The sequence below is a fragment of the Thunnus albacares genome, chromosome 5 (assembly GCF_914725855.1).
Source record: "Thunnus albacares chromosome 5, fThuAlb1.1, whole genome shotgun sequence".
NCBI classification, from domain to species: Eukaryota; Metazoa; Chordata; class Actinopteri; order Scombriformes; family Scombridae; genus Thunnus; species Thunnus albacares.
Window position 1 is genome coordinate 33,966,848 of NC_058110.1, and position 10,808 is coordinate 33,977,655.

At 44.6% G+C, this 10,808-nt stretch overlaps 1 protein-coding gene across 2 annotated transcripts in view; it reads right to left on the bottom strand.

Annotated features, from left to right (window-relative positions):
• Window positions 1–10,586, bottom strand: part of plxna3 (plexin A3) — a 120,224-nt gene extending 109,638 nt beyond the window's left edge. Inside the window, exons 1-5 of one of the 2 annotated variants that reach the window (XM_044350421.1) lie at window positions 10,289–10,586; window positions 10,011–10,201; window positions 8,363–8,910; window positions 7,875–8,039; window positions 2,033–2,215 (exon numbers count right to left, since the gene is read on the bottom strand). In XM_044350421.1, coding sequence (XP_044206356.1) covers window positions 2,033–2,215; window positions 7,875–8,039; window positions 8,363–8,910; window positions 10,011–10,201; window positions 10,289–10,356 — 1,155 coding nt within the window. In that variant the 5' untranslated portion in view covers window positions 10,357–10,586. The remainder of the gene's footprint in view (window positions 1–2,032; window positions 2,216–7,874; window positions 8,040–8,362; window positions 8,911–10,010; window positions 10,202–10,288) is intronic. The other variant, XM_044350422.1, reaches the window with a different exon arrangement.
• Between the last annotated feature and the right edge of the window lie 222 nt (window positions 10,587–10,808).

A 10,808-nucleotide genomic window follows, 5' to 3' on the forward strand; every position in this document is an offset into this window, starting at 1 on the left:
AAGCGGTTCAGGTCTGGACCCAGAAGACGTCCCATACAGACCCCCCCGGACCCCCCCGGACCCCCCAGACCTGCAGCCACTGACGGGACGCTTCTGTTTTAACTGGAGTCTTTACAGTAGACGGTGAAAGTCAAGATGTGAAACAGAAAAGGGGAAATTTATTTGATTTTTCTGAAGTTAAGCACTTTATTTGAACATTTTATTTATTTTCTCTTATTTTATTTAGTAGATGAGATTATTATTATTATTAAATTAAACATATCAGCGGTCATACATGTATAAATATTGTCAAACAGTTCTTGAGTTCATTTAATTTGACAGTCAGGTATTGATTACATGCAGATGTTGATGCAACTACGAGGCGACTTAAATATATATCTCATTAAATAGTTAAACCTTTGCTAAAAGCTATAATATGTAATTATTCCACATTAAAATGTCTAAAAACAACTATGTTATATATTTGTTTATTTCAAACTCAGAGAAATCTGTAATTTAATCAAAGTAACGGACCGTTTCATTTGGTCGCCTGTCGATGGCGTCATACCTCCTCTACCAAAGAGTAAACACGCACCAGATGCATACGGCGGCGCTGTGTTTGTCCGCTACAATGGCGTCTACCAAAGAGTAACTTACACACATACAAGATAATACATCGGCGTTGTGCTTGTTCCACACAAACTGTTATAAATGGACTTTTATTCAGTTTTAAGTCACATTTTCATGATAAATTTAGGTGGTTTTTAACTTTATCTTTTAGCCAGAAGAAGGATTTTAGTCATTGGACGTCTGGATCTTAAGTTATCAGAGAAATAAACTGGACAAACGTTAGCAGCAGCTCGGCTAACAGCCCCTCCAGGAAGTCCGCTGGTCACCGAACATCGTCGGAGAAACAATGATTTTTTTTTAGATGAATCAGTTTATTCAGTGTTTTTACCTGTAATCTCCGGTTCCGTTTGTTCTGGAGAGGAGGAGACCTCTGCGGGTAAAAACATCCTGAATGATGAACACTGGAGTAATCCTATCCTGGTGAAGCTGGTTATTTAACGAGGAAGACAACAACTCCCATGATCCCTTGCTACTTCACACCGTCATCACACTCCGTCTTTTGTTATTGTTTTGATTGAGACCCCTAGCGGCTGAAATGACATATTACCCCGATGTAGAGAGAAGACGTCTCTGTTGGAAACACTCTGGTTGTTCAGATGTGTTACTGAGTGAAGCTTCTTCCCTCACAGATGATCTTTAGTTGACGCACAAACGACGACGACAGTTTCAATTTATCATCGAGTTATGAAGGTTAATGAGCTGATGACACGTTTGTCATTTTAAGTGAAGCTGAAAGTGAAACACGGCTGAAGCTTTTCTACTCTGATCTGCTCTGTGGAGGTTCGGCTGCTGTAAGAAGCAGGAGAGGAAAAGAGAAGAGGTTTATTTCAGCCGATACTGATTCCTTATAATCAGGTCGTCTCTAATCTTGGTTTAACTATCCTTCATGTGTAGCGGCGGTTCCCAGAAAGTTGAGTAAGCAGCAGCCAAAAAGTGCCAAAAAGTGATGATAACAAAAAGAAAGTAAATCATAAGTACAACCTGGAAGGTGAAGATGAGAAACAGACAATCTCTTTCTTCCTTTTCTTCCAAAACTAAAAGAACTACATGAGCCTCCAGTGATTTTAAACATGAATCAGGCAATTTTCTCTCCCGTCTCTCTTCCTCAAAATAGAAGCACTAGAAATCAGTCAAAGACCCAAAAGCGATTTTAAAACATTCATGCAGCCATTTTCTCCGAGCAGAGGAAGAAGCAGCGGCGGCTCTCAAACACTCTCTCTCTCGCTCTCTCTCTCTCTCACTCTCTCCCTCTCTCTCTCTCTCTCTCTCTCTCTCCCTCTCTCCCTCTCTCTCTCTCTCTCTCTCTCTCTCTCTCTCTCTCTCACATGACAAACAACTCAGAATCACACAAAACCAGCAGCAGCAGCAGCATCAACAAATCAAACTTAATCTCATCCATCCATCTTTTCTTCTTTCCTCCTACCTTCTTCAGCTGTCCGCTCCGGGTTCCCACGAACACCACGGTGTGTTCTCCGTAGGTGTAGGCGGCCACGGCTCCCATGCCCTCGGTCCGGTCCTCGTACAGCGGGTTTCCCTCGATCACCCGCAGGCCTCCGAGCGGCTGGTTCAACACCAGGCCGCAGAAATCGTCTCCGATCTGCTTCGGCTGCAGAAGACGGAAGGAAGAACAGATGAATAAAAGAGGACTGGCCCTTTAATTCACCAGCGAGACTGCAGCAGATGCCAAAAAAAACATACTGGAACACAGTTTAAATGGATTAAAGGTCAGATACTGTGGTTACTGGTTTCCTTCTCACAGCATCAATGAATTCACCATTAACTATTAACCTGAACAGTTTATGATGTTGTTCATGGTATCATTGAAATCCATAAAAACATGGAGGAAGACGTCACTTCTTCTGTGTTATCATGTTTGGTTCAGGAGATATGATGCAATACACATAATTAGCTTATGGCGGTGGAAAGGAAGTTGGTCGCCATGGCCACCATTTCTGAAAATGTTCAGGGCCCCAAAACTGTTCAAGTGTGCCAAGTTTGATGCTTTTATGAAAAAGTGAACACATCACCTGGACTGTTATAGAGTTTTAATTCATGAAGGTTTTAAACTTTCCTGCAGTGATGTCATCTGATCGAGCAGATGGCCTTATTGACAGATTTTACAGCAGCTAAAATATATTTTAAAAAGTTTCAGACAAGATATTAAGTTGTACGTTTTGTTATAATAATAATAATAATAATAATAATAATAATAATAATAATAATAATAATAATAAATTAGATTTATATAGCGCCTTTCAAAACACCCAGGGATGCTTGGGGGCTGCCGCGCTGAGAGCTCTGTCTCTGGCTGGTGCGGAGGACGGAGAGCGGACCCGAGTCCCGAGGACCGCAGGCTTCAGGAAGGTGTGTGTTGGTGGAGGAGGTCTGAAAGGTACTGGGGGGGGGGGGGGGGGGGGGGGGGGGGGGGGGGGGGCAGGGAGTGGAGGGATTTGTAGGTGAGGAGGAGGAGTTTGTAGGAGAGCCAGTGTAGGTGAATGAGGGTGGGGGGGTGATGTGCTGCCAGGGTTCGGTGGGTGTAAGAACCCCGGCAGCTGAGTTCTGGACATAGTCTGCAGTGTGTTATATTGAAAAGTGTTCCTAATATTTTGTCCACTCCATTAACTTACATCTGCGGGGCAAAATATTAGGAACCACCACAAACATAAAGTAGAATTATCACTTTTCTGACAAAGTCAACAAAAACTTTCATAAAAAGTTTCATAAAATTAGAATTTATGGCAGAACTGTTGAGTTGGATTATTGCATCACATGTTCCTGATAAAGTGCTCGAGGGAAACCCGCACCCGAATTTAGTGACATCTAGAAGAACGGACCCGGCAGAAATGTAATATAATATTCATAAGTATGTTTTAATTAGTGTATAATCACCTGAAAATAAGAATTGTTGTGTTTTTTGTTACCTTAGAATGAGTCTTTATATCTACAGCTATGTTTCTACAGTAGCCCAGAATGGACAAATCAAACACTGACTCTAGTTTTTAGTCTCGTTTTTGTGAGTTTCGCAGCCACCGTAGTTTCACCTACGTGCTCGGTGGGGGGTGTTCAGTTGGTATTCATCACCACTTGACGTCACTAAATCCTACAAACTGGTCCTTTAAAGATAAAAACTGAAATGTGGATCCAGAATGAAGGAAATACGTTTGTGGAAGCAGCGGCGGCTCCTCAAACTTCACAACTGTACAGATGTTTAAACGTATAGAAAACCCCACCCGACCTCCAGCCTGCAGTGACGGGTAGCTGCATATTTCTGTATGTTACTGTGTATAGATGAGGGTGAACACAGCAGGGAGGAGCAGGGTTATTACAGGGTCCATACACACACACACACACACACACACACACACACACACACACACACACAGAGAGAGAGGTTAGCTTACACCCTGTCATTAGCGGGAAACTAACTCTGACTCACACTGAAAGGTTTTACTGAACTTCAGAGGACTCAGATCAGTTTAGCTCTCAGAATCACTTTATTTAGTATATATGTGGTTTCCATCTTTCTTTTTTCCCTTTTTCTGTTACACAATATGTTCCCAGTTTTTGAAGCTGAACTTCTTTTCCTTATCATAGTTTAGTTTTTATTTTTATTTCTGTGTCATGTGGAACATCTGGGCCGTCCCACAGAGACACAACTATCTCACTAAACATGTATCTTCTACTTACATAAAGCACATATGGAGGAATATTACTGCAACACTTTCATTTATTTATCATATGAAAAGAAACTCCTGGTTTATTTTTATATAAACTATTTCTTTCTTATTCAAAACATCAGTTTCCTAAAGTCCAAGATGACGTCAAATGTCTCGTTTTGTCTTCAACTCAATTATATTCAGTTTATAGACGATTAAAGAGAATATTCACATTTAAGAAGCTGGAATCAGATCATTTGGACTTGATGAATTAAAAAAACATGGCGTTTGAAAGGCAGTATTAACGTGTGTGTGTGACATCATCATTAAAGGCAGAGTCAGTGATTCTACTCAATACACGTTTTATCAAATTAAGCTAATATCTCCTCTCAGTCCGCCTGCTGTCAGTTCTGTGCGCGCTGAAAAAAAATCCGATGTTCGTACACAGCGATGTCTCCGTGAATGGGCGTGTAAACACACCAACCAATCAGCAGACGGCATATGTGCTCGTACACAGGACCGGGGGGGGGGGAAGTCATCAGAGCAGCCGTCTGTGTTAGGACATGACAGTCTCCCGTCTCCAGTTCTCCCAGTGACTGGTGGGAGGGCTGGTGAACTGGAGAGAGAGAGGCGCTGTGGCCTCATTCATTCACATAGGAAGTGTTTTCTCAGAACAGAAACGCTTTCATGTCTCTGTATAAAGCAAAGAATCTGTCTGTAAGTTTGTCCTTCACATATCTGGAGAACCGTTGATCTGATCTACTTCATACCTGGCAGGTGGATGTCTGAGGGAGAGAGGAAGTGCAGTGTTCATGTGTAAAGTTGTTTGGATGAGCGGTTCTCGATATTTTAAAAAAAACCTCATAAATAACATTGATTTGCTTCTTCTGCCCGTGGAGTCAATGAGCAGAAATCTACCGTGGCGACCCACATAGTGTCTCAGACGCTACAGTTCATCCGATCGACTTCAGCTCAACTCAAAACAGCAGTCTCCAGATATACTGCATGTGAGGCGTTTATGGAGCATCTGTAAATTGTAGCGTCTACTGACAGTCTGCATGTGAGGTGTTTAGGGAGCGTCGGTAAATTGTAGCGTCTACTGACAGTCTGCATGTGAGGCGTTTAGGGAGCATCAGTAAATTGTAGCATCTACACACAGTCTGCATGTGAGGTGTTTAGGGAGCGTCGGTAAATTGTAGTGTCTACTGACAGTCTGCATGTGAGGTGTTTAGGGAGTATCAGTAAACTGTAGCGTCTACTGATATTCTGCGTGTGAGGCGTTTAGGGAGCATCGGTAAATTGTAGCGTCTACTGACAGTCTGCATGTGAGGCGTTTAGGGAGCATTGGTAAATTGTAGCGTCTACTGACAGTCTGCATGTGAGGCGTTTAGGGAGCATTGGTAAATTGTAGCATCTACTGACAGTCTGCATGTGAGGCGTTTAGGGAGCATTGGTAAATTGTAGCGTCTACTGACAGTCTGCATGTGAGGCGTTTAGGGAGCATCGGTAAATTGTAGCATCTACTGACAGTCTGCATGTGAGGCGTTGAGGGGAAGGACACTGTTCTCTCTAGGTAGACAAATCGTCCTGTTCTGAACAGACACTGCACCAGTTTTATTAAACGTATCAATAAACATTGAATCCCTGACAGTCTCACACAGACCCCCCCCATGTTTTTTACGCTCCGAGTCGGTTTCTGTCACGTTTAGTGAAGTATAATCTGTTTAAATCACACAAATATCCTACTGCTTATGTTGAACTTTTTAACCGTATAACAACAGAACAGAAATGAATCTACAGCTGACGCATCGCTCTGGATTCCGCCATATTTCTCTTTTGGTTGTTGCCATGGTAATGCACGTCCATGAATTTGGGGGGGGGCGGAGCTTCTGAAGGAGCATGAAGAGAGAGGATGTATTTGTTTGGGCGTTTAGTTCAAGACATAAACAATCTTTTTTCCAGAATGACTGACTGCACCTTTAACTGTGAGGTAAAGTCCTGAAGGTGCAAAACACACACACACACACACACACACACACACACACACACACACACACACACACACACAGGACAGATTGTGCAGACAGGCGGCCTGCAGGTGAAACTTAATGAAAAACAAGACAGAAACACGAAACACACAGATATTCAAACACTTACAAACAAGGACGTGGACGTTGTCATATTCCATCCTAACATGCATGAACACACACACACACACACACACACACACACACACACACACACACACACACACACACACACCCTGCTGTTTCTAATAAAAGAAGGAGGTCAGAGCCTGGACATTAGCCCCGCCCCCTCCCTTTCTCACACACACACACACACACACACACACACACACACACACACACACACACACACACACACACACTACAGTAGCACGGGTCATTAGCCTATATTTCATCACTTTCATCAGTGTGTGGCTGATTGGCTGTGATTGGTTAGTTAGGTTGGTTGATTTGAACCCCCCCCCCCCACTCATCCCCCCCCCCCCCCCACTCCTTGCATCCCGTTCCCAAATCCAAGCTCGGCCCCAAATTCATCTCCTGGCGGGTTTCCCTCCGTTGCCATGGTTACCACTGCAGGCCATTACCGCCATGAATAAGAACATCATCTACCCCCCGACCTGAAATAACCTCACTGCAGACAGACGCAGACGGAGCTCTCTGTCATTTTTTTTTTTCCTGTTTTTTTAACGTTTCCGCTGCTTTTTTGCTAAATTATCTTTTAAACGATCTTTTATTCATTCATGCAAACACATTGTATTTATACTTTGATGAAAAAGAAAGTGATTTTCTTTGCAGAGCTGTTAGTTTGTGTGAGTTTAAACCATCTTTCTGAGGACGTTCTCCAGTCTGCACTACATTTAAAAGGTTGTTTGAAGGTTAAGATTTGGTTTAAGGTTGGTTTTAAGTTTAGTGTCCAGGTTTAGTTGTGATGGTGACGGGGTGAAGGGACGCTTTATGTCAACGAGGGTCCTTACAAATACAGACAGACAGATGTGTGTGTGTGTGTGTGTGTGTGTGTGTGTGTGTGTGTGTGTGTGTGTGCGTGCGTGCGTGTGTGTGTGTGTGTGTGTGTGTTGCAGCCTGAAGGCAGCCTCTGGCTAAATGATAAACAGAACCCACACAGAGCCGCAGAAACAAAGAGAGATTTCACTCCATCTCTTTCTTTATGTTGCTGCTTTTCATTTATTATTAACTGGCGTGTCAGTTTCTTCCTGCCAGTTTCTCAAATATTCTTTCAGACTTTTTTTCTTGATTTTTTTCCCAAATATTACAACTTTTTTCTTGAAATGTTAAGACTTTTTTTTCCTCTTAATATCACAACTTTTTTTCTAGAAATATTACAACTTTATTCAACATATCACAAGTTTTTCTTATAATATTATGACTTAATTCTCAGTATCTCAGATCATTTTCCTTCCTGTCAGTCAAAGACTAAAAAAAATCTGCAACTTGGTGGAAACAATCAGTTTTCTCACGTTTTGTTTCCTGCAGACTGAAACGTCTTCCAGCTGTTCAAAGACGTCTTTATAAAGCGAGAAACGTTTGTGAAAACTGCTCGCGGGACGCTCGTGACGTAACTCACCGTGTGGATGCAGGGCAGCTCCTTGTTGAGTAACCACGGTAACGAGAGTCGACCCTCCCCGCGGTAACAGGAGCGGATCCTCTCTCTCATGGCCAGGTTGATGTCGTGGAGGGTGAACAGACACAGAACCGTCTCTCTGGGCGGGTTGGAGCGATTCTTCTGACCCTGAAACACAAACACAAACAAATGATGTCATAACACGGCGTCTGACGTCTGAACGAGTCCGTCACTCAGTGAGACTCATGAGTCCTGACATGCTGAGGAGGAGGAGGAATAACAAAAGAAAACAAAGATTTAAAGAGGATAAAATATTAAACATTCAATGAATAAAGTAAAGCGATAACAAAGAGACTGATCATTACAGAGAGAAGAAGACAGAAGGAGAAAAATAAAGAAACATAAAAGAAACAAAACACATAAATAAACTAACAAAGAAAGCGAGAAAACAAAAGAAACAGAGAAAGAAAGAAAGATGAGACGGTTTCTACCTGCGAAAAGACGACAAACAGGACGTCGTCGTCCTCCGACAGGCCGAGCGCCTGCGCCAGCCGCCGCCCCGGTTTCTGTTTGTAGGCGGCCTGGACCAGTCGGTACTCCACGCCGTCCTTGGTGCAGCCGAGAGGAAACTCCACGTACGAGTAGAACTCGGTGTCGTTGGAGCACATCCTCACGATCTTGGAGGTGAAGAACTTCTCGCTGCCGGCGTCCATCTGCGTCAGCTGCGTGTCCAGCTGCAGCGTCAGGAAGTAGACGTAGGTGCGGCTGGAGAAGCCGTAGACGTAGTAGATGTCGAAGGCCGGGTAGAGCGACAGCGTGTCCGACGGGATCTTGATCTGCGAGGAGACGAACTCGTCCTGGTAGACCAGCGAGAACATGTTGACGCTCTCCTCATCCGCCACCAGCTTCCTGCTGGACAGCGTGGGGAAATACTCCGACTTCCCGTCGATGGCGGCGCCGATGAACAGCCGGCTGCCGCCCTTCACGGGCTTCTTCCTCTTAGGGTCGGCCGTCCAGTCGTCCTCACCGACAACCACACCTGGAGAGGAAGAGGAAGAGGAAGACACATACGTTTATTTCAGGCTTTTTATTTTCAACCGTCCACTTCCTGGAAACTGATTTTTCACGCCATGCCCCGCCCATCAGGGTAGTTTTCCTCCTCTTCCTCTTGACATGGAGAAATATTCTGCTTGAAACAATAATGTGTGTCTGATATGATTTATTCACTAAAAAAACACATAAATACCACTTTAAAATCCTTAAGATTACATCTGCTCCTCCTCTTCCTCCCTCATTAAGAATTAAAGAACCACTAATATAAATATTCTTCATTTCTTCACTATAAAGTTCACTCTCAGTGTTTCTGCTCTGGAGGCTTCAAGTTTCCACATCACACTTGTGTAAGTTGAATACTGGACCATGATTGGCTCTAAATTAGTTGTGATGTCACAAATCCTGCTCATAGTCCCGCCCCTTAAAGTCAGATTTTCACTGAGCTCAGAGAAACTTTCCTCCTTCAAACAGAGAAGAAGAACGACATCTAACTGAAGGAAGGAGAAGAAGAAACTGTAATAACTTCACCCAAACAAACCAACATCACCAGTTTAATGAGCGTTTACGGACAAACGTGGCAGCTTTTTATAAAAATCAAACATCTGAGCAGAGAATCTTTCCAGTGTGACGCTTCAGTCAACAAGCTGTAAAAAAAAAAAAAAAAACAAGTCTGATTGTCAATCATTCTGCCGTTTTGTCCCGACAGTCGTCAGGTTTTTGTTCTAAACTAAAAATCTACTGCAGCTGATTTGGAATAAAAACCTGCTAAATATTTTGACACGTGGACACATGATTGACACCTGCAGGTTGAAAATGCTTCTCAGGCTTGTCAAGAGCCAAAAGCCTGAAGGAAACACTGAGAGCTTTGTTTTTCCCGCTTTTTGGCAGGAAAATTAGCAAAAGTTTGACAATAAATCAAATCTCTGACTCAAAGACAACGGAGGCTTGTAGAGAAGACGGCGGCGGGTTTACTGCTGGTTTGGAGCTTTTAAACATTCTATCAAGTGTTATTTTCTTCCTCCAGGTGTATCTGACCCCGCCCCCTTCCTGCCCCCCCCCATCCCCCCTCCTTCCTGCCCAGCGTACCTGCCATCCCATCAGCCTCTCTGGCTCCAGACAGGTAGTGCTCCTTGCGGTGATGCGGCTCTCCCAGTTTGAAGAGATCCTCCAGTCTGAGAAACTGACAGACGCCCTGCCAAATGGAGCCGCACGCCACCAGTCTGTTCCCAGTATAATCCACCAGTAAGAGCTTATTCACGTTATCTGATGACTCCAGTCTGAGGGAGAGACAGACAGGTGAGCGGTTAGACAGGTAAGAGTGAAACAGGTGAAGAGGTGAGACAGGTGTAGCGAGTGAGACAGACCGGTGGGCGCAGGCTCGGACGCTGGGCGGAGGGTAACACTTGGCGTTGTCCTCCACCGGTCCGGTCATGTGACTCCTCAGCTCCGTCAGATTGGCCGACAGCTTCAGCACTCGGTTGACGGCGCCGACGAAGACCTCGCCCGTCCTCCGGTGGACGGTCAGGTGGGTGAGGGAGGTGTCGAACGCCCGGTACACCGCCCTGCCGGACGCCACCGACAGGGGAGGAGGAGCCGCCGGAGCAGCAGAGAGGAGAGGGGAGGAGAGGAGGAGGAGGAGGGAGAGGAGGAGGAAGAGGAGGAGGAGAGGAGAGGAAGAGGAGGAGGAGGGCATGGTGAACAGAGAGGAGGAGGAGGAGGAGGAGAGGATGGAGGGATAGAGGAGGAGAGGAGGGGAGGAGGAGGAGAGAAGAGCTGCTGCAGGTCTGATGAAGAGTGAGCTTCAACGGGGCATGACTGCAGAGAGAGAGAGAGAGACAGGAAACGGTTAACTACGGGAGACAGCGAGGGACATTTCAAGAAATA